Below are 25374 nucleotides of genomic sequence, written 5' to 3'. Positions count from 1 at the left end.
CACTGAAAAAAGGTTGAGAACCCCTGACACAGAATGGAACTGCTATTCCCGTTTAAATAAGAAAATCTCATTTTCAGTAGGCCTTTAAACACTTGCATTTCATCCATCCATCCATCCATTTTCTACTGCTTGTCCTATTATGTTGGTCTAATGGTGATTTTGAAGTGGGGGGAGCAGCTTCTACTTCTCAGACCGCCACTGTTCCTAACATCCTAAATAACCATGCAGTTTTAACCTGGGGGGGCCCAATGACTAGTATTGCCCTGGGCCTCCAATTCAGTAAATACGCTCCTGTCCACATTTATACAGGAAATAGCCGCAAAATAGCCTCTAGTTTTAAGTGAGAGTTCTCCTGTTCGGAAGGACGTCCTCCTCCTCTGCTAGAAGATGGCTTCCAACAAGAAGATCATCCTCAACACGCTGGAGAATCTTTCCAAGGCCAACTTTGAGAAGTTCTGCCAGGCCCTGGTGGACCGCCGCGGGGACCGGAGAGTCCCGCTCAGCAAGGTGGAGGGAAAGAACTTTCTGGCGGTCACCAACGTGCTGGTGTCTACCTTCACCGAAGCAGGAGCTCCGGCGGTCACATCGGAACTCTTGAGGGACATCGACTGCTTGGACGACGCAGAAAATCTTGGTAAACTCCATGTCCGTTATCGTCCTGCGCGCCACGACTCACTTTGTCTTCTTTTACTTTCACTTTTCAGCGCGTCACGGATCTTTTTTCCCCGCATAATGTAACGTTTATCCCTTTGGTTTGTTTTAACAAACGAAACTTCGACATATTTCGCCTCGTTTCTTTGTCAAACACCAAAAAACAACGTAAGTCAAGATATGTTAAGGCAGTGTTTTTCAACCACTGTGCCGCGGCACACTGGGTGTGCCATGGGAGATTGTCTAATTCATGGGCGCTCACACTTTTTCTGCAGGCGAGCTACTTTTCAATTGACCAAGTCAAGGAGATCTACCTCATTCCTATTTATAATTTATATTTATTTATTTATGAAAGAGACATTTTTGTTAACAAGTTAATGGTGTTTAATGATAATACAAGCATGTTTAACACACATAGATTCCTTTCTTTCATGAAGACAAGAATATAAGTTGGTGTATAAGTTGGCTTGTTAGTGATTCCCAAAGCCCCCCAAAAAAGTCTGCGGGCTATAGAGCGTTTTCCGTTCGGGCTCCAGTAGTCTGGAATGCCCTCCCGGTAACAGTTCGAGATGCCACCTCAGTAGAAGCATTTAAGTCTCACCTTAAAACTCATTTGTACACTCTAGCCTTTAAATAGACTCCCTTTTTAGACCAGTTGATCTGCCGTTTCTTTTCTTTTTCTTCTATGTCCCACTCTCCCTTGTGGAGGGGGTCCGGTCCGATCCGGTGGCCATGTACTGCTTGCCTGTGTATCGGCTGGGGACATCCCTGCGCTGCTGATCCGCCTCCACTTGGGATGGTTTCCTGCTGGCTCCGCTGTGAACGGGACTCTCGCTGCTGTGTTGGATCCGCTTTGGACTGGACTCTCGCGACTGTGTTGGATCCATTGTGGATTGAACTTTCACAGTATCATGTTAGACCCGCTCGACATCCATTGCTTTCCTCCTCTCTAAGGTTCTCATAGTCATTATTGTCACCGACGTCCCACTGGGTCATTATTGTCACCGATGTCCCACTGGGTGTGAGTTTTCCTTGCCCTTATGTGGGCCTACCGAGGATGTCGTAGTGGTTTGTGCAGCCCTTTGAGACACTAGTGATTTAGGGCTATATAAGTAAACATTGATTGATTGATTGATATTACCTGATTCTGATGACTTGCATTGAATGGAATTAGACAGTGGTGCTGATAACGTCCGCATTTTCAAATGGAGGAAAAAAAAAAAGTCCTCCTTTCTGTCCAATACCACATGAAAGTGGTTGGATTTGGCATCTCATTTGTCCAACTTGCATACTCGTTTTTAAACACTTTGTTATGAGAGTAGCATATGTGTGTGGCCCTTTAATGTCTGGCAGCAGGTGAGTGACGTCAGTGAGTGTGCGGGTGGGCAAGCAAGTGAGAAAGCGGTCGCTGAGGGCGGGGGAAAAATACATTGGCATCAAACTCCGTAGCTTGCTAGCTTGTGCGCGCTAGCTTTCTGAGACTCTTATTTTGTTAGCACAGGCAGGATGAAACAGGTCTTTTATGGTGAAGACAGGAACTGTGCTGTCGGTCTTTAGAGTTTTGACAGTAGGTACGGAGTCTCTAGAAATAAAATGTGTTTCTCTGGGTCCGCCCTGTTAGTGATTTTTTTCTTAAATATGAGCTCGCAGCAGCCAGCGTCATCTCACAAGATCCTCGGGTGCCGAGAATGTCAAACAACTGACGAAAGTGAAGTCTTGGTATGATTGATGATTGCTCATTTTTATGTCTATTTTTTAATGCCTGGCTTGAGATCGACTGACACACCCTCCGAGATCGACCAGTCGATCGCGATCGACGTAATGGGCACCCCTGGTCTAATTCATGGGTGTCAGACTCTGGCCCGCCGTGTAATTTCACTTGGCCCTTGAGGCAATATCACATTAAAATTAGAGCTGGCCCGCCGCTAATACTCTGACTTGCCAACCCTCCCGATTTTCCCGGGAGACTCCCGAAGTTCAGTGCCCCCTCCCGAATTTCATCCGGGACAACAATATTTGGAGTGGGCTGTAAAGGCACTGCCTTTGGCGTTCTCTACAACCTGTCTCCACGTCCGCTTTTCCTCCATACAAACAGCGTGCCGGCCCAGTCACATAATATATGCAGCTTATACACACACACACAAGTGAATGCAATGCATACTTGGTCAACAGCCATACAGGTCACACTGAGGATGGCCGTATAAACAAATTTAACACTGTTACAAATATGCGCCACACCGTGAACCCACACCAAACAAGAATGACACATTTCGGGAGATCATCCGCACCGTAACACAACATAAACACAACAAAACAAATACCCTTGCAGCACTAACTCTTCCAGGACGCTACAATATACACCCCCCCGCTATCACCAAACCCCGTCCACTTCAACCCCACCGCCGAAAAGAGGCATTCAATTTTTATTTAAATTTCATTTGTTATTATTTGAAACTCGATTTTGCATGTCACTATAAAGTTATATAAGCCTTGCTTGTTCAATATTCAATGCAAAACTTGTTTGGGTCCCTATTAAAAGGTTAATTTGTTCACCCTCGGTTTTAAATTTTGGCCCACTCTGTATTTGAGTTTGTCACCCCTGGTCTAATTTCACCTATTTGGGTTAAGAATATTTTTTGCAAACCAGTAATTATAGTCTGAAAATGATATGTTGTTGTTGAGTGTCGTGCTGTCTAGAGCTCTTCCATATCAGTAGGTGGCAGCCGGTAGCTAATTGCTTTGTAGATGTCGGAAACAGCGGGAGGCAGCATGCAGGTAAAAAAGTTTCTAATGCTTAAACCAAAAATAAACAAAAGGTGGGTGCCCCTAAGAAAAGGCATTGAGGCTTAGGGAAGGCTATGCAGAACCAAACTAAAACTAAACGGGCTACAAAAGTAATGCTGGACGACAGCAAAGACTTACTGTGGAGCTAAGACGGCGTCTAGAATGTTCAACCGAACATGACATGACAATCAACAATGTCCCCACAAAGAAGGATGAAAACAACTGAAATATTCTTGATTGCTAAAACAAAGTAAATGCGGGAAACATCGCTAAAAGGAAGACATGAAACTGCTACAGTGAAATACCAACAAAAAAGAGAAAAAAACACCAAAATAAGAGTGCAAGACAATAAATAAAGCACTACACACAGGAAAACAGCAAAAAAGTGAAAATAAGTCATGACGCGATGTGACAGGTGGTGACAGTACACCTACTTTGAGACAAGAGCTACAGTATAGGGATGTATGCTTGTTTATGCTTTAAGGTCATATCCAACAATTGCGACAAAATTTTACTGTTAAGTGAGTTTCAATTTTAAATAATTTCCTTTGGTGGTGTGCCTCCGCATTTTTTCAAAGCAAAAAATGTGCCTCGGTTAAAAAAAGGTTGAAAAACACTGTGGAACCCTGAAAATAGAATATGTGTGTGTATGTATATATATATATATATATATACTAGAGATGCGCGGTTTACTGTTTAGCCGCGGGTCGGGCGGGTGACATGACGAAAAAATAGATTTTAAATAGATTCGGGCGGGTGGCGGTTGAACAATTTGGAAATATATGATATACATGGTTCAGAGATCGGTGACTTTAACCGTTCAATGAGCCATTTTGGACCCGTGTCACCAAGCGAAGAAGACATCAGTTGACATTAACATTCTCAAGGATGTCTGCCGGGCAGTCACCCAGTTAATAATTAATAGGGCGTGCTATGAAGTCTTTACCTTTGACGCCTTCTACAACATGTCCGATTTACTTGCAAGTCCAGCAATATGTTGTGTGTGGCTGCCACTGACACACACACACACACGAGTGCAAGGCATACTGGGTGACACACATTACACTGATGGTTGTGATATCAACAATTTCAACACTCTTACTAATATGTGCCACGCTGTGAAGCCACACCAAAAAAGAATGACAAACACATTTCGGGAGAACATCCTCACAGTAACACAATATAAACGCAACTCAACAAATACCCAGAATCCTTCGCATCCATAAATGGGTTGTACTTGTATAGCGCTTTTCTACCTTCAAGGTACTCAAAGCGCTTTGACACTACTTCCACATTTACCCATTCACACACACATTCACACACTGATGGAGGGAGCTGCCATGCAAGGCGCCAACCAGCACCCATCAGGAGCAAGGGTGAAGTGTCTTGCTCAGGACACAACGGACGTGACGAGGTTGGTACTAGGTGGGATTTGAACCAGGGCCCCTTGAGTTGCGCACGGCCGTTCTCCCACTGCGCCACGCCGTCCCATCCATGACAATTCCTGATTATATTATTCACCCCACTAGCAGTAACTGTTTTGTTGCGTTTATGTTGTGTTACTACTGTGAGGATGTTCTCCCGAAATGTGTTTGACAATCTTGTTTGGTGTGGCTTCACAGCGTGGCGCATATTAATATAGTCAGAAAGAGTCATGAGTTGTACTTGTATGACTTGTACTTGAATAGCGCTTTTCTACCTTCAAGGTACTCAAAGCGCTTTGACGCTACTTCCACATTTACCCATTCATACCCACATTCACACACTGATGGAGGGAGCTGCCATGCAAGGCGTTAACCAGCACCCATCAGGAGTGATGGATGCAAATAATTCTGGGTATGTGTTGTGTTGCATTTATAATGCGTTACTGCGAGGATGTTCTCCCGAAATGTGTTTGTCATTCTTGTTTGGTGTGGCTTCACAGCGTGGCGCATATTAGTAAGAGTGTTAAAATTGTTGATATTACAACTATTAGTGTACTGTGTATCACCCAGTATGCCATTCAATCTTGTACATGTGTTTGCGGAAGCTGCATACAGCAAGTTGCTGGACTGGCAAATGGTTCGTACATGTTGTTGAAGGTGGCAAAGGCAATGGCCTCACAGCACGCCTTTATTCCCGTTATCTGAATGAGCACCATCGGATATTCGTGAGAACATTAGCGGCTCCCATTGCCTTCTTTACTATATGACACGGGTCAAACTAGTTATTTTAGTGGTAAAGGTCGCCGACTCCGGATATATATAACAACTGGCGGGCGGTTGCGGTTCTGATAAAATTATGGTTCGGGTGGATGGTGGGTGGATGACGACTTTAGTGATGCGGTTGCAGATGATATAATTGCCTATCCGCGCATCTCTAATATGTACCTTATTTCCTTGAATTGCCGCCGGGGCGCTAATTAATTTAAAACCTCTTCTCACTCCTGCGCTTACCAAAGGCATGCAGTAAAAGTAAGCATGGGCTAATTATTTTAAAACCTTTTCTCACTCCGGCACTTACCAAAGGTATGCAGTAAAAATTGTAGTGTGATGTAAGCTTGGACCTTAAATCCCACTGAACAGCTCTTAATCTTCTTCCCTTCATGCGATTACAAATTACCGATATTGAAATCAGCCTCCTCCATTTTGAAAATGATGACAGGGGAAGTGGCACTCGTGACGTCACGAGTTTGACCAGGCGGTAATACTAAGTATGCGCTAATTATTTTGGGAAGTGAGTTTGACCCGGCAGTAATTCAAGGCAGGCGCATACTATATGCCCTGCGGAAATTCAAGGAAATACGGTATATATATATATATATATATATATATATATATATATATATATATATATATATATATGCATATGTATATGTATATGTATATGTGTATATATATGTGTGTGTGTATAAACATATATATATGTGTGTGTATATATATATATATATGTGTGTGTATATATATATATATATATGTGTGTGTGTGTATATATATATGTGTGTGTATATATATGTATATATATATATATATATGTTATATATATGTATATGTATAGATCTGTATAGATCAGTGGTTCTTAACCTTGTTGGAGGTACCGAACCCAATTAGTTTCATATGCGCATTCGTCGAACCCTTCTTAGTGAAATATAAAATGGGTTTTTTCAAATTCAAGACAAAGTTATGTGTTTTTGGTATACTTTAGTATGGAGAACATATTCTAAGTAACAAAGACTTAATTTGGAGTTATTTGGTTAGGGTTAGGGTTAGTGGGTTAGGGTTATAATGAGGTCATGCCGAATTAGGCATTAATAAGTACTTAATAATGACTAGTTAAGAGCCAATATGTTACTAATTTTCATGTTTATAAGCAACTAATTAATGGTGACTATGTTCCCCATACTAAAGTGTTACCATGTTTTTTTACTGGTGCACAAAATGAACCGTGCATGAACATCACCTTGTTCAAAGAACAAAACCGACACAGTGCATAAACTCACAAGAAATTACACATCTGCAAATCAGTCAGCTGTTGCCGTACCCGTGATACCCTAATAGGGAGAAGTTTTTATTGACATGATGAGTCGGGTGTGTTTTGACCTCCGCCGAACCCCTGAGGCCGACTCACCGAACCCAGGTTAAGAACCACTGGTATAGATTATGTCATAATAATTGATATATGTGTATGAATATACTTGCAGTATATAAACACAAACACACACATATATATATATATATATATATATATATATATATATATATATATATTTTTTTTTATATATATATATATATATATATATATATATATATATATATATATATAAACAATAATAAGTGCTTATTACATTTGAAAAGAAGTGTAGTGTAGAACAGGTAAACAGATGTTAACAATAAATGAACAAGTAGATCAATAATCCATTTCCTACCGCTTGTACCTCATAATTTTGACAGAATAATAAAATCGGAGATGACACAATTCGTTACAAGATCACGGCCGAAATGTGGCGGGGCTCTCCCTTAGAGATAGGGTGAGAAGCTCTGCCATCCGGAAGGAACTCAAAGTAAAGCCGCTGCTCCTCCACAACGAAAGGAGCCAGATGAGGTGGCTCGGGGATCTGGTCAGGATGCCACCCGAACGCCTCCCTAGGGAGGTGTTTCGGGCGCGTCCGACCGGTAGGAGGCCACGGGGAAGACCCAGGACATGTTGGGAAGACTATGTCTCCCGGCTGGCCTGGGAACGCCTCGGGATCCCCCGGGAAGAGCTGGACAAATTGGCTGGGGAGAGGGTAGTCTGTGCTTCCCTGCTTAGGCTGCTGCCCCCGCGACCCGACCTCGGATAAGCGGAAGAAGATGGATGGATGGACAATTTCTTACTACATATGTAAAAATAAAAACATTTGTGGTCCCTTTTGTTTTGAAGAGTATCAACATACATTTTGGTAAATAATTGGTATTGGGACAACCCTTTTGTGAATGCGTGTGTGTATATATAAATTTATATTTTTATATATATATATATACTGCGATGAGGTGGCGACTTGTCCAGGGTGTACCCTGCCTTCCGCCCGATTGTAGCTGAGATAGGCACCAGCGCCCCCCGCGGCCCCGAAAGGGAATAAGCGGTAGGAAATGGATGGATGGATGGTAGAATATGGATGGATATATATATATATATATATATATATATATATATGCAGATTTATATACTGTATGTGTGTGTATATGCACATATATACATACTTATTAGTGTTGTCCAGACACCAACATTGTGGTACCGGTATTTTCCATTCTATTATTTCGTCAACAATATTAAGGACAAGTGGTAGCAAATGTATTATTAAACTACTTGATCATTTACCATTAATATCTGCTTACTTTCTCTCTTAACATGTTATATCAACACTTCTGTTAAAATGTAATAATCATTTATTTTTCTATTGTTTGGATGCTTTACATTAGTTTTGGAGGATACCACAGCTTTGGGTATCAATCCAATAGCAAGTCGTTACAGGATCATACAATGGTCGCATTCAAAGTCCTCATGTGTCCAGGGACATATTTCCTGAGTTTATAAACATAATATACATTTTTTTAAAACGAAAGAAGATGTTGTGATGCCAAAAAATATCATAATCATCGTAGTATCGACTAGATACGCTAATATGTTTGGTATAATTACAGTGGCTGTTAGGTGTAGATCCACCCATGCCGTTCGTTTTAATTGTGATACCGGTGAGCTACGGTGTGTGGTGAAGCATGTTTAGCTATTCTTTGTCCTGCAGGAATGATACTTGTAAGAAACATACTTTATTTGTCGCCATGGAGACCAGGATTAGTGTATTAGAAGTAGCTAAAACACTGCCGACTGGGGCAGGACGTTAGCCGCTAGATACCTAGCCATGTCTGAAAGCACCTCTTCCGGTGGCCGTTTCAGTGTTATAACTTCACCTTTATCATCAGTTTTTAAGCCAAAATGCATCTGTTCTCCCTTTTCTGTCTACACACTGTGTCTATTTATAAGTACTCCGTGATCGTGCGCTGCTGAACATGCTCGTCTGTTCGTAAACCAGCAATGTCACGATATATATATATATATATATATATATATATATATATATATATATATATAGTATGTATATATATGAATATATATATATATATATATAGTATGTATATATATGAATATATATATCTTATATGTGTGTGTGTATACATATATATATATACACACACATATATGTATATTATATATATATTATTTGTATACATGTGTGTGTGTATATATATACTGTATATATGTATATATGTGTGTGTATACATATATATCTATACACACACATACATATATATACTGTATGTATATTATATATATATTATATGTATATATATATATATATATATATATATATATATATATATATTCCATCTATTTTTGACCGATTTCTTTTCTTTCTTTTTTAGTTTTTCTTGTTCCTTTCAGGGTAGCATGGGGGTGCTGGAGCCTATCTTAGCTGCATGTAAATTTTTCATTACATATATAAATGTGTACACACATATATATATATATATATATATATATATATATATATATATATATATATATATTCATATATATATGTATATATATATATATAAATATATATATATATATATATATATACACACATATATATATATATATATATATATATACACATATATGTATATACACATATATGTATATATATGTGCCAGTAAAAAGTAATCTACTGGCCAAAAATGGCCCCTAAGTGGCAGTTTTGACACACCTGACAGAGATGTTAAATATATTTCAAGCAACATATTACTAATATTTTGTCATTTTTGTTACACTCAAAACCTCCACTTTGTTCTTGTGACCATTACAAGTTCTTGTGCGTCATCTTGACTGTCAGCGTGTCCCGAGTCGTCCTTCTCCTCATATATTTTCCCAAATAGACTTTGGACATTCCCTGCCTTAAAGTCAATAAAAGGGATAACACCATCTAAAGCCGTAGACTTTGTGTGGCCCGTAGCAAAATGTCGCCTGTGGCCCCACTTCAATCTCCAATATTACTTACTTATGATTATTAATATTGTTATGCTCCTAAAGAGCCCCCACCCCACTATAAAGCTAACATACTGTACATACATACATACACACGGTCAGTATGTTTACATGTGCTAAAAGTTAAAAGCGGCTTTTTAAAACAAGTGCAAAAAACGTATTCATATTTTTAACCATGTTATCATATCTGTATCATGATTGAAAACCACTCCCATAGTTCCACTCACATGTGATAACCAGGAAGTACAGTAGATGGTGCACTCCATGATCAGAAAGGACAGTATTCACATGTTTGTCTTTTTTTTTCAGTAAAATTGTTCATCAAGCATCAGAACCAAAGCTGTCATTTGGCCCTTTTAAGGCACCCTAAAAATATCATTAAACCCCCTAAATGATTTGCATTGAATATAAGGAGGATGATCTACAAGTTTTAGAAGGTGTGTGCTAAAAAGATGCAGCTTCAGTAAAATACTGAAGCTGTGGCAGTATTGCGAAGTGCTAAACAAGGTATACAAACTGTAATAGAACAATCATTTACTGTAAAATGTCTGCTCTCAGTGGGATAAATACATTTGGGATGTTTATATCTTTCAGCACCAGACTTGCAGTCCCCGTTAATTGATGATTAATTCATCACAATTCTCACTACTCAGTCAAAAAATGCTGGGAGCAAACAAGGGTTTGTCTCGTCATAGGGCTATAAATTGGATGTCAAAATTGACCAACTTGTGGCTTTATGTCCACAACCTTCTACTATCCAAGTGAGAGGGATAGTTTATATTCTAGAATTAACTTTTACCATCTCAGAGGCGATGCAGCAGCTCATCGGCTCTGCAAGTCAGTAGCTGCATTTCATCCATAATTAAGGTGCCGTGGTACTAAAAGTAGTTGTTCAGGGTTAGCGATTATCATAACAGTGATGCTAATACTTGGTTAATATTTAGGTGATAAAATAATAACAAATACAAATATATATATTTACTGTAAATATGTATATATTTTTGTTTATTATTTTACTAATATGTCCTCTAAAAACATCTATAAATCACCAACATATATATGTCTATATACAGTATGTATGTGTAGGTATATTTATGTATATGTTTGTGTGTATGGGCTTCACGGTGGAAGAGGGGTTAGTGCGTCTGCCTCACAATACGAAGTTCCTGCAGTCCTGGGTTCAAATCCAGACTCGGGATCTTTCTGTGTGGAGTTTGCATGTTCTCCCCGTGAATGCGTGGGTTCCCTCCAGGTACTCCGGCTTCCTCCCACCTCCAAAGACATGCACCTGGGGATAGGTTGATTGGCAACACTAAATTGGCCCTAGTGTGTGAATGTTGTCTGTCTATCTGTGTTGGCCCTGCGATGAGGTGGCGATTTGTCCAGGGTGTACCCCGCCTTCCGCCCGATTGTAGCTGAGATAGGCGCCAGCGCCCCCCGCCACCCCAAAAAGGGAATAAGCGGTAGAAATGGATGGATGGATGTTTGTGTGTATATATGTATGTACCCTATATATATATATATATATATATATATATATATATATATATATATATATATATATATATATATATATATATATATATATATATATACACACACATATATATGTATACATATTTATATGTATACGTATTTATATATATTTTTTATTTTTTATTTTTGTTTATTATTTTACTATAATGTCTTCTAAAAAATCTATAATTCACCATCATATATGTGTGTACAGTATATACAGTATGTATGTATAGGTATTTTTATTAATATGTATGTGTCTATATATTTATGTACAGTATATATATATTTGTAAATATATATATATATACAGTGTATATATATGTATATATATGAATACATATATACATATATATATATACACACACACATATATGTATACATATTTATACAAATATATGTGTATTTATATATATATATATATTTTTTTTGTTTTGTTTATTATTTTACTATAATGTCTTCTAAAAAATCTATAAATCACCATCATATATGTGTGTACAGTATATACAGTATGTATGTATAGATATATTTATTAATATCTATGTGTCTATATATGTATGTACAGTATATATATATTTGTAAATATATATATATATATATATATATATACACAGTGTATATATATATGAATACATATATATATATATATATACATACACATATATACACATATGTGTATATATATATACACACATATATATACACATATATATGTTTATATATATATATATATATATATATATATATATATATATATTTACTGTATCTGCATATACATTTCAATTAGGATGACTGCAGATTGTTAAGTTTGCAAGTTGTCCTGTACTAAATATATGTAATTGCAAAATTTCCATCTTCATATCTTTGCAGATGCCAAGTGCATGGTTATTGCAAGACGCCCGGCTGGAGGCGCAGATGGCGTCAGTACAGGGTCAAGCATTGACAACGAGGATTTAAGCAAAGGTAGTACTCGTGTCATCGTCGCCACTCTACCCTAGACCACCAATGGGGGTGTGATAGGAAAGTGCACTGTATCACAGAACTACATGTTATTTGTACACATCAATATGTAGGAATGTCCAAATGTTAGGACACGCCCCCTATGGGCTTTGTTGAAAATGCTTTGAAAGTTTTAGCATCATTAAACAAACGGTGAAGGACTTACGGACAATATTATAATATTGTGAGATAAAAAACTATTTTAAAAGAATTGTGTTGAAATAGGTATGCCATTTTACCTGATTAAAGTCAAAAATATTGTGGGGAAAAAAAGTTGCAAAATTGTGCAAAAAAAGTTTTGGAATAATAACTTGTAGGAATAATGGGGAATTTTATTTCATTTTGCTAGACACAATTTTGTAATTTTACAAGATTAAATTCAAACCTATTTTGAAAAAATGTTTTTTTAAAGTTAGTAATATTGTGAGAAAACAAGTTGTTATTGTACATTAATTCAGTCTGAGTATTTTGAGAAAAAAGTTAAAAGTATGCCATTGTACAGGATCGCTGTAAAAAAATAGTTTTTTGTCCTTTTAGAAAATGCAATATTGTGAGAAAAAGGTTATTTTACAAGAGTTGTGTATACAATGTTTTAAGAAACTTAAAAATTCAAGAAATAGGTATGCCATTTTTACACTAATAAATTATAATATACTGTATTGTGGGGAAAATTCTAATTGTACAAGATTAAATACAGAGTCTCGGAAAACTGGCGTGCACAAGCGATCCCTCAGAAAGCTGGCGTGCACATCACTTGTGCACGCCAGCTTTCCGAGACTCTTATTTTGTTAGCGCAGGCAGCATGAAGCAGGGCTTTTATTGTGAAGATAGGAAATGTGCAGTCGGCCTTTAGAGTTTTGACGGAAGGGACGGCGCGAAAGTCTGTTGAAATAAAAAGTGTTTCTCGCCTTCCTCTCTGTCATTTTTTCATAATAATGAACTGGCAGCAGCCAGCGTCATCTCACAAGACCCTCGGGTGCCGTGAATGTCAATCAAGCAAGCTACGGAATTTGCCGCCAATGTTTTTCTTGTAAAGTGTATGGAAGCTGGATGAATTAGATGCCAAAAACCAACCACTTTCATGTGGTATTGTACAGAAAGGACAACTTTTTTTCTCCTTCATTTGAAAATGTGGGCGTTATCATCATTACTGTCTGATTCCAATCAATGCAAGTCATCAGAATCAGGTAATACACCAACTTATATTCTTGTCTTTGTGAAAGAAAGACATCTATATGTGTTACACATGCTTGTATTATCATTAAACACATTTAACTTGTTTACAAAAGTGTATTTCATAAATAAATAAATATAAATGATATATATAAATGAGGTAGATCCCCTTGAGTTGGTCAATTGAAAAGTAGCTCGCCTGCAGAAAAAGTGTGGGCACCCCTGGTTTAGTGTGACTGAAACGGGGCTTACGCTAAATAATTATTCGTTTAAGGCAGGGGTCGGCAACCTTTACCACTTAAAGAGCCATTTTGACCCGTTTCATAAAATAAAGAAGACAATGGGATCCGCAACCATTCTCGCGAATATCTGCTTATGGTCACCCAGACAACAATAAAAAGGGCGTGCCATGAAGCCATTGCCTTTGACGCTTACAACATGTACAGACAGCTTGTCAGTCCAGCAACATGTTGTAAGTGGCTTCCGCAGATACGCGTACACGACTGCAAGGCATACTGGGTGATACAGGTTACACTGAAGGTTGTGATAAAAACAACTTTACCACTCTTACTAATATGTGCCACACTGTGAACCCACACCAAACAAGAAGGACAAACACATTTCAGGAGAACATCCTCGCAGTAACACATTATAAACGCAACACAACAAATATCCAGAATTCTTTGCATCCATCACTCCTGATGGGTGCTGGTTAGCGCCTTGCATGGCAGCTCCCTCCATCAGTGTGTGAATGTGGGTGTGAATGGGTAAATGTGGAAGTAGTGTCAAAGCGCTTTGAGTACCTTGAAGGTAGAAAAGCGCTATACAAGTACAACTCATGACTCTTCCTGACTATATTATACACCCCGCTAGCACCAAACCCCCGTGCGTCGGTTGAGGTGGGCGGGGTTGGGGGCGCTGTGGTGTAAAATATAGTATGAATGAGTCATAGATGCAAAGGATTCTGGGTATTTGTTGTGTTGCGTTTATAATGTGTTACTGTGAGGATGTTCTCCCGAAATGTGTTTGTCATTCTTGTTTGGTGTGGGTTCGCACTGTGGCACATATTAGTAAGAGCGTTATAGTTGTTTATATCACAACCTTCAGTGTACTCCGTATCACCCAGTATGCCTTCCAATCTCGTACATGTGACGATAGAAGCAGCGAAATGTATGCGTCCTGTCGGCACGCAGATGGCATTGCGTGAAAGGCAGGCGTAGAGGACGTTAAAAGTAAAGTCATCACGGTGCGACCTCAATGTTATAGTCCGAGTAAAAAATCGGACAACGTTGATATCCGGGAGAGGCACCGAAATCCACAATCTCCCCGTAACAGTTGGGGTCGGCGACTAAGCAGCTGAGCCGCAGTTGCCAGAGAGCGGCATGCGGCTTCGGAGCCGCGGTTTGCCGACCCCTGGTTTAAGGGGTTATCCAGCTTAATGTAGAACGGGCCAAAAACCCTGGGAGTTGTAGTCTTTAATGAAAATAGATGTTTTTCGGTGAAAATGTCAAAGAAAACTTCAAATATAACTTGACAGTTTATTTTGTTATTTCCTGCTTAAAGTAATCAATCAATCAATCAATCAATCAATGTTTAATTATATAGCCCCAAATCACAAATGTCTCAAAGGACTGCACAAATCATTACGACTACAACAACTATGTCTACATAAGAAAATTTCAATGGGATTTAAATCCACAACTTCTAGTGGTTTTTTTTAATAAATTGATTGGACACGTGGACTTATTAGACTTGTAAAGAAGGGGCTAACTTCTCTTATTTTGTCTCGTTTCTTCTTCTTCAGGACAGCACTTTGTGGATAAACACAAGTTGGAGCTTACCAAGAGAGTGACCAACATTAGTGCCATTCTGGATCAACTCCTGGACAAGAAAGTCATCCAGGCTGAAGTCTACGAACTGATCCTGAGGATGAACGTCAACCAACAAAAGATGAGGGAAATTTACTTGCGGGCTCTCCAGTCCGGCGACAAGGCCAAGGACGTCTTCTTAGAAATCCTGGAGAAGGAGGAGCCTTACCTGGTGGCAGACCTCAGGCAGAACAAGTAGAGCCAGCTACCTGTTCCTGTGGTAATGCTAGGCAACGTTTTCTCTGCTCTCTCTTTTAGATCCGGTCCGTCTCTCCTCTGATCATTTTATACGGCGACTAACTACAGTAGTACTTCAACTCACAAGCTCAAATGTTTCTATCATCGATATTCGAAACAACGGAATCTTAAATCAGCGTCGCCCAGTAAAATTAACTTAAACCAAACTCATCTGTGTTTGGTCCTCACGAAAATTCCATCATGTAGCACGCCTTTTAAAAAAGAAAACCAACTTTTTGATAATAATTGTTGTATGAAAACCAAAACAATTGTAGTTTTGTGAATGTAAAATTGTGCATTATCACTTGGGCTTCACTTGACTGCTGTGGACTTTGGACTGCTCCTCCACAGTGTAACAAAGGATAATTGTTATTGTTCGTGTAGCACACCTACTTATTTAGGTGACGGACCGCAGAGGTCAAAGGCAACAAGAAGTGATATGTACAGTGGGGCAAAAAAGTATTTAGTCAGCCACCGATTGTGCAAGTTCTCCCACTTAAAATGATGACAGAGGTCTGTAATTTTCATCATAGGTACACTTCAACTGTGAGAGACAGAATGTGAAAAAAAACATCCAGGAATTCACATTGTAGGAATTTTAAAGAATTTATTTGTAAATGATGGTGGAAAATAAGTATTTGGTCAACCATTCAAAGCTCTCACTGATGGAAGGAGGTTTTGGCTCAAAATCTCATGATACATGGCCCCCATTCATTCTTTCCTTAACACGGATCAGTCGTCCTGTCCCCTTAGCAGAAAAACAGCCCCAAAGCATGATGTTTCCACCCCCATGCTTATCAGTAGGTATGGTGTTCTTGGGATGCAACTCAGTATTCTTCTTCCTCCAAACACAACGAGTTGAGTTTATACCAAAAAGTTCTATTTTGGTTTCATCTGACCACATGACATTCTCCCAATCCTCTGCTGTATCATCCATGTGCTCTCTGGCAAACTTCAGGCAGGCCTGGACATGCACTGGCTTAAGCAGGGGGACACATCTGGCACTGCAGGATTTGATTCCCTGTCCTTAAAGTAACCTTTGTTACTTTGGTCCAAGCTCTCTGCAGGTCATTCACCAGGTCCTCCCGTGTGGTTCTGGGATTTTTACTCACCGTTCTCATGATCATTTTGACTCCACGGGATGAGATCTTGCGTGGAGCCCCAAATCGAGGGAGATTATCAGTGGTCTTGCATGTCTTCCATTTTCTGATAATTGCTCCCACAGTTGATTTTTTCACACCAAGCTGCTTGCCTATTGTAGATTCATTCTTCCCAGTCTGGTGCCGGTGTACAATTATTTTCCTGGTGTCCTTCGACAGCTCTTTGGTCTTGGCCATAGTGGAGTTTTGAGTCTGACTGCTTGAGGCTGTGGACAGGTGCCTTTTATACAGAAAACAAGTTCAAACAAGTGCCATTAATACAGGTAACAAGTGGAGGACAGAAGAGCTTCTTAAAGAAGAAGTTACAGGTCTGTGAGAGCCAGAGATCTTCCTTGTTTGAAGAGACCAAATACTTATTTTCCACCATAATTTACAAATAAATTCTTAAAAATTCTTACAATGTGAATTCCTGGATTTCTTTTTTTCACATTCTGTCTCTCACCGTTGAAGTGTACCTATGATGAAAATGACAGACCTCTGTCATCATTTTAAGTGGGAGAACTTGCACAATCGGTAGCTGACTAAATACTTTTTTGCCCCACTGTATGTCTCACTGGGGCCCGGTGAGCAAGGCACGAACGTTCCCACATCCGGCGGTTGGGGGGCAGGATTGTGTCGATCTCTAGACAGTATTTACTTCAAAAAGTGGAGGCTCGTAACTCAAAAGAGCTGAGAGAGCTTGTATATTAAAATATTGGTAAGTTGAAGTATTACTGTACTACTAATGCTATACAGAAACGGGTATTTATCACTCTTTTTAGAACCTCCTCTTTTGTGTTTTATGCGCCATTTTCTTTTACACAAATTCTTAGTGTTTTAATGATGCCTGTCAACCTTACCGTTTTTGCTGAGAAATCCAGTTTTTGTCCTTCATCCCGTTCCCGTTTCCTTACTTCAGGGATGCCAACTGCCGCATGGGTCAGCTGGAGTGGGTCAGAGCGAGAGTAGGGTCAACTGGGTTTCGAAGTTGGTAGCAAACACGTGAGGGGCTTTTGACCAATCATTCAGGAGATCTTTACGCCATACTCACGCTTTCACAGGTTGCTATGCTACCTTCTTTGAAACCGAGTTGGCCACACTCGCTGGAGTGGATAGTGCAGTGGTTAGTAATACTTTCTTGTAACACAATGGACCTGACTTCAAGTCTGCGACTGTGTTTTTTAATTGATTTAACAGCTTTTTGTGAGGAAAATGAAAATCCCTTATTTTTACCCATTTTCCAGAGAAATTTCCCATGTTTTGAAATGCAAATGTTGTCAGGTATGGCTTTAACCTGCATTGCTTTGCTTAATAATTAAAAGGATATTTCCTAATGCAGGGGTCTCCAAACTATGGCCCCACGTCTTAAAATTGCATTAATTTTAAAAGTCTAACATTTTAAAATTAATGTCAACGACCTTTAATTATGCACCGAATCCGCAGCACTCATTTATATGACCCAATATATATAAAAAAAAAAGAAGTGCATTCACCATAAAAAATTAAAAATTACAGCCATTACAAAATTATTCGTGTTTGACGCATTTTAGCTGCTTGATATTTCTGGTTGATTGCAAAACTTTAAGGAGTTTGTCACGGATGTAAACAAGGTTGGAGTCCAACTTTCACATACTCTCAATATCCAATTATATTAATTAAATATACATTATATTATTATTATATATATACATATATATGTGTATAGGCTATGTATATATACAGGTATATATATGTGTGTATATATATATATATATATATATATATATATATATATATACACAGGGAGAGGGAGAGCCTATACACAGACATATGTGTGTATATATATATATATATATATATATATATATATATATATATATATATGCTTCACGGTGGTAGAGGGGTTAGTGCGTCTGCCTCACAATACAAAGGTTTTGAGTATTCAGGGTTCAATCCCGGGCTCGGGATCTTTCTGTGTGGAGTTTACTTGTTCTCCCCGTGAATGCGTGGGTTCCCTCCGGGTACTCCAGCTTCCTCCCACTTCCAAAGACATGCACCTGGGGATAGGTTGATTGGCAACACTAAATTGGCCCTAGTGTGCGAATGTGAGTATGAATGTTGTCTGTCTATCCGTGTTGGCCCTACGATGAGGTGGCGACTTGTCCAGGGTGTACCCTGCCTTCCGCCCGATCGTAGCTGAGATAGGTGCCAGCGCCCCCCGCGACCCCAAAAGGGAATAAGCGGTAGGAAATGGATGGATGGATGGACCTTTAATTATGCACTAAATCCGCAGCAATTATTTATATGACCCAATGCTAACAACCTTCCCTAGTCATGTGGCAAAAAAAAAAATCTAACCAACACGAAATATCAACAGACATGGTCATTGAACTTTGTGGATATTATTAAAAAAAAGAAGAAGTGCATTCTACATAAAAAAAAAAAATTACAGCCATTACACACTTAATCGTGTTTGACGTATTTTAGCTGCTTGGTTTTTCTGATTGATTGGAAAACTTTAAGGAGTTTGTCACGGATGTAAACAAGGTAGGAGTCGAACTTTCACATACTCTCAATATCCAATTATATTAATTAAATATACATTATATTATTATTATATATACATATATATGTGTATAGGCTATGTATATATACAGGTATATATATATATACATATACTGTACATATACAGGGAGAGAGAGAGTCTATACGCAGACATATATGTGTATATTAGAGATGCGCGGTTTGCGGTCTCATCCGCGGATAAACCGCTGGTCGGGCGGGTGACATGACGAAAAAATAGATTTTAATTAGATCCGGGCGGGTGGCGGTTGAACCATCCGGAAATATTTGATATACATAGTTATGGGATCGGAATCCTTCAAAGAGCCATTTAAGACCCGTGTCACAAAGCAAAGGAGACAATAGGAGACGCTAATATTCTCTGGAATGACTGCCGGTAGTCACCCAGATAATAAGTATTAGGGCGTGCTATGAAGCCATTGGCTTTGTCGCCTTCAACATGTTCGAACCGTTTGTCGGTCCAGCATCATGTTGTGTGTGGCTTCCTCAGCGACACGCACACGACTGCAAGGCATACTGGGTGACACAGAGTACACTAATGGTTGTGATATAAACAATTTTAACACTCTTAGTAATATGCGCCACGCTGTGAAGCCACACCAAACAAGATTGACAAACACATTTCGGGGGAACATCCTCCCAGTAACACAACATAAACCCAACACAACAAATACCCAGAATCCTTTGTATCCATGACAATTCCTGACAATTTTATACACCCCTAGCAGCAATATATATATATATATACATATATATATATATATATATATACATAGTATATATAGAGAGAGCCTATACACATATATATTTGTGTGTGTGTGTGTGTGTGTGCATATATATATATATATATATATATATATATATATATATATATATATATATATATATATATATATATATATATTATTTTTTTTAATTTATTTTTTATTTTTTTCCGCCCAAAGCAACCCCCAAGTCAAAAAGTTTGGACACCCCTGTCGTAACGCATTACAGCTTACTTAATTCTTTGCTGGATGCAACAAATCCTTTTTGTTAGTACAAAAAATCTTACTTTTATAGTTCCTAATGTTGGAGTTGGCTACAACTATCAGGTATTAAATGTGAATCTGTCCATTAAAATTATTCTTTGTGACCTTAAATGGGCCCCATCGTTGCTGTGCATTTGGGAGCTGCGTAAGTCCCGGAGATTTGATTTCAACGCTTGGAGGCATTGTGGAGATATTTATAAAAATAATTTTGCTTTCTTTCCTTCCTGCTTCTTCCAAACGGTCCGATTGGAATATGCACAATTAGTGATGCCACCAACTGGGAAGATCGTCAGCGGTTTAGCTGTACATGGTGTAAATCTACCCTAGTTTATGCGTCCGCATCTGTAGTTTAGACCAGCGTTTTTCAACCTTTTTGGAGCCAAGGCACATTTTTGTTCATTGGAGAAATGCGGAGGCACATCACCAGCAGAAAACATAAAAAATTTAAACTCAGTCGTTGATATTGAGAGTAAAAAGTCATTCTCACAATTGAAAGGATATGACTTTAAACCATAATCAACTGTATGCATCACTATAGCTCTTATCTCAAAGTAGGTGTACTGTCACGACCTCTCACATCACACCCTGACTTATTTGGTGTTTTCCTGTGTGTAGTGTTTTAGTTATAGCGCTCCTATTTTGGTGTTTTTTCCTCTTTTGTTGGTATTTTCCTGTAGCAGTTTCCAGTCTTCCTTTCAGCGCCATTACCCGCACTTGCTATGTTTTAGCGACCAAGACTACAGTATTTCCTTGAATTGCCGCCGGGGCGCTAATTAATTTAAAACCTCTTCTCACTCCTGCGCTTACCAAAGGCATGCGGTAAAATTAAGCATGCGCTAATTATTTTAAACCTTCTTCTCAGTCCAGCACTTACCAAAGGTATGCAGTAAAAATTTGAGTGTGATGTAAGCTTGGACCTTAAATCTTACTGAATAGCTCTTAATCTTCTTCCCTTTATGCGATTTCAAATTACCCGTATTGAAATCAGCCTCCTCCATTTGGAAAATGATGACAGGGGGAGTGTCACTCGTGTCGTCACGAGTTTGACCAGGCGGTAATACTAAGCATGCGCTAATTATTTTGGGAAGCGAGTTTGACCCGGCAGTAATTCAAGGCAGGCGCATACAATATGCCCTGCGGCAATTCAAGGAAATACGGTATTTCAGTTGTGCGGACGCTATCCTTCTTTGTATGGAAATTGTTGATTGTCATGTCATGTACGGATGTACTTTGTGGACGCCATCTCTGCTCCTCACGCTGTAAGTCTTTGCTGTCGTCCAGCATTCTGTTATTGTTTACTTTGTAGCCGTTTCAGTTTCATTTTCCATAAGCATCCCTAAGCTTCAATGCATTTTGCTGTAAGTCTTTGCTGTCGTCCAGCATTCTGTTTTTGTTTACCTTGTAGCCGTTTCAGTTTCATTTTCCATAAGCATCCCTAAGCTTCAATGCATTTTTCAGGGGCACTCGACTTTTGTTTATTTTCTGTTTAAAAAAGTAAAAAAATAGGTGGCAGCTACCTGCTGCCACCTACTGATATGGAAGAGTATTACACGGTTACTATGCCGAGCTCTAGACAGCACATTATTTACGGATTATAATTACTGGTTTGCATATAATATTTTTAACCCAAATAGGTGAAATTGCATAATCTCCCATGGCACACCAGAGTGTATTTCACAGCACACCCGTGTGATGCGGCACAGTGGTTGAAAAAAAACTTTAAACCAGTGTTTTTCAACCTTTTTTGAGCCAAGGCACCTTTTTTTTTAATTTTATTTAAAAACATCCCATTACAGAAAATGTTAACAAATGACACTCAGTAGCGTATGTTGACCATCTATGACGCAATTATTCGATATGAATTCAAAGCATAACCTCTAATTCTCAAAGTAGGCCTACACATTAATTAGCTACCTGCTGCCACCTATTGATATGGAAGAGTATTACATGGTCACTGCCGATCGCGAGACAGCACAGGCATTCAACAACGGTACATTTCTTGCGGATTAAAATTATTGGTTTGCAAAAAATAGTTTTTAGGCACACCAGACTTTATCTCAGGGCACACCAGTGTGCGTGCCGCGGCACAGTGGTTGAAAAACACTTGTTTAGACGACTCAAAGAAAAAAAATGCTACAGTATTATTGGTTGTACTACACAACACAGGACACTATTCAAACCTCCAGTCTCGTCTGAAGGAGTAAGAACTCTTTTGTTTCGCGGCAATGTGAACTGTGAAGTGTATTCCAAGAAGATTCTTGCTCCACCTGCAAACTTTCACAAAAAGATGGATTTTCCGGAAAACTGTTTTCAATGGCGGGCTCTGTGAGTACTACCTACGGCATTGAAACGGTAAGTAATAACAGTAGGTTAGAAATGGGGGAATGATACGTTGGCAATGTTAGCTTGCGTTGTGTAGCTAGCTTAGCCTTCTAATGTAAGACAATAGCATCACCGTGTGAGGCTTTTCCCTGACAGTTTGACTATTTTTTCGTTTTTCCTCTGCATTTGTCTTTGTTTCCTCTGTGTGTGTAGTGTTTCCTGTCAACGCTCTTATTTTGTTGGTTTCCTATCTTTCTCCTTGAATTTTGTGTTCCCTCAGCTGCAGCTGATTGGCACCTGGCTACACCTGGCGTCAATCAGCCCGCTCCTATTTAGATCTGTTTCTCCTTCAGTCTGTGCTGCATTATTGTCATGTATTGTCGCTCGTGTCGTGTCTTTGCAGCGTAGCGGTAAGCTATATTTGGTAGCTTTTTATAGCTTACTGTCTTTTGTTCCCTGCTTCCAGTTTGTTTTGTTCATAGCCTAGTTTGTTATCTGCCTCGTGTGCGCTTTGTGTTTGTACCCTTTTGTTCGGTTTTGTCTTAGTGTTTTATTAAAACCATGTTTCCTTATTTAAATGCCTGCCTCCTTCTCTGCATCTTAGGGTTTGTCAACAACAAACTTTGACACACCGTTGTGTATGCTTTCGCAACATCCAAAAACCTCCATCAAGGTTTCATATACACACTATAAGTACACATGTAACATTCATAAAAACATTTAATATTCACGCATTTTGCTCATTTTGTTTTTCCCTTCAACAACAACACTACTAATCATGGCAGACTTGATGAGGGACAACAAGGACTACATTGGGACAAATGATGATCCAGAAACGTATAATTTCGAGCCTGAATAGGAGATAAGGAGAATTATCTACAACATGGGTGCCCACACTTTTTCTGCAGGCGAGCTACTTTTCAATTGACCAACTCGAGGGGATCTACCTCATTTATATATATCATTTATATTTATTTATTTATGAAAGAGACATTTTTGTAAACAAGTTAAATGTGTTTAATGATCATACAAGCATGTGTAACACATATAGATGTCTTTCTTTCACGAAGACAAGAATATAAGTTGGTGTATTACCTGATTCTGATGACTTGCATTATTGGAATCAGACAGTAATGATGATAACGCCCACATTTTCAAATGGAGGAGAAAAAAAGTTGTCCTTCCTGTACAATACCACATGAAAGTGGTTGGTTTTTGGCATCTAATTCATTCAGCTTCCATACACTTTACAAGAAAAACATTGGTGGGAAATTCCGTAGCTTGCTTGATTGACATTCACGGCACCCGAGGGTCTTGTGAGATGACGCTGGCTGCTGCCAGTTCATTATTATGAAAAAATGACAGAGAGGAAGGCGAGAAACACTTTTTATTTCAACAGACTTTCGCACCGTCCCTTCCGTCAAAACTCTAAAGGCCGACTGCACATTTCCTATCTTCACAATAAAAGCCCTGCTTCATGCTGCCTGCGCTAACAAAATAAGAGTCTCGGAAAGCTGGCGTGCACAAGTGATGTGCACGCCAGCTTTCTGAGGGATCGCTTGTGCACGCCAGTTTTCCGAGACTCTGTATTTAGTTAGCGCAGGCAGCATGAAGCAGGGCTTTTATTGTGAAGATAGGAAATGTGCAGTCGGCCTTTAGAGTTTTGACGGAAGGTACGGCGCGAGAGTCTGTTGAAATAAAAAGTTTTTCTCGCCCTCCTCTTGGTCATATTTTCATAATAGTGATCTTGCAGCAGCCAGCGTCATCTTACAAGACCCTCCGGTACCGTGGATGTCATTTAAGTGATGTCTTGGTGAAGATTGATGATCACTAATTTTTAGGTCCATTTTTTATAAAAGCCTGGCTCGAGATCGACTGACACACCCCCCGCGGTCGACTGGTAGCTCGCGATCGACGTAATGGGCACCCCTGATCTACAAGTTTTAGAAGCTAAACAGATGCAGCTTTAGTGAAACACTAAGCATCATGTAGCAGTGTTGCTAAGTGCTAAACAAGCTATACAAACTATCAACATAATGAAACAATCACTTACTGTTCAATGTCTGCGCTCACTGGGATGTTTATATCTTTCAGCGCAAGACCTGCGTTCCCCGTTTGAATTATCTTCACAATCCTCAGGTTAAAAATGCTGGGAGCAGACGATTGTCACGTCTTCTTCTCAATGTCTTCCGGGTCTAAGTTGAATTTTAAAGGGGAACATTATCACCAGACCTACGTAAGCGTCAATATATACCTTGATGTTGCAGAAAAAAGACCATATATTTTTTTAACCGATTTCCAAACTCTAAATGGGTGAATTTGGCGATTTAAACGCCTTTCAATTGTTTGCTCTCAGAGCGGTGACGTCACCTAGGTAGTCAACGCCATTTTTCTCCACCACATTACACGCAGCAAGTCAAATCAGCTCTGTTATTTTCCATTTTTTCGACTGTTTTCCGTACCTTGGAGACATCAATCAATTAATCAATCAATGTTTACTTATATAACCCTAAATCACTAGTGTCTCAAAGGGCTGCACAAACCACTACGACA

At 39.1% G+C, this 25374-nt stretch overlaps 1 protein-coding gene across 2 annotated transcripts; it reads left to right on the top strand.

Moving 5' to 3' along the window:
• The first annotated feature begins 284 nt into the window (after positions 1–284).
• LOC133539763 (apoptosis-associated speck-like protein containing a CARD) lies at positions 285–20610 on the top strand. 2 transcript variants are annotated; one of them, XM_061881920.1, is made up of 3 exons: positions 288–634; positions 12364–12456; positions 15470–20610. In XM_061881920.1, the coding sequence occupies exons 1-3, from the start codon at positions 388–390 to the stop codon at positions 15730–15732; spliced, it is 603 nt and encodes a 200-aa protein (XP_061737904.1). In that variant the 5' UTR covers positions 288–387; the 3' UTR covers positions 15733–20610. The 2 variants fall into 2 exon arrangements, with proteins under 2 accessions (XP_061737905.1, XP_061737904.1); XM_061881921.1 differs by lacking the exon at positions 12364–12456 and having other exon boundaries at positions 285–634.
• Positions 20611–25374: the final 4764 nt, after the last annotated feature.

Source organism: Nerophis ophidion, linkage group LG21 (genome assembly GCF_033978795.1).
Source record: "Nerophis ophidion isolate RoL-2023_Sa linkage group LG21, RoL_Noph_v1.0, whole genome shotgun sequence".
NCBI classification, from domain to species: domain Eukaryota; kingdom Metazoa; phylum Chordata; class Actinopteri; order Syngnathiformes; family Syngnathidae; genus Nerophis; species Nerophis ophidion.
The sequence above is the reverse complement of the archived record's forward strand: the minus strand, read 5'-3'. Positions and strand labels throughout refer to the sequence as shown.

Coding starts and splice junctions, on each gene's coding strand:
- LOC133539763 (XM_061881920.1), top strand. CDS start 388: ATGGCTTCCAACAAGAAGATCATCCTCAACACGCTGGAGAATCTTTCC. Junction 635..12,363: donor GGACGACGCAGAAAATCTTG/GTAAACTCCATG, acceptor ATATCTTTGCAG/ATGCCAAGTGCATGGTTATT. Junction 12,457..15,469: donor CAACGAGGATTTAAGCAAAG/GTAGTACTCGTG, acceptor CTTCTTCTTCAG/GACAGCACTTTGTGGATAAA.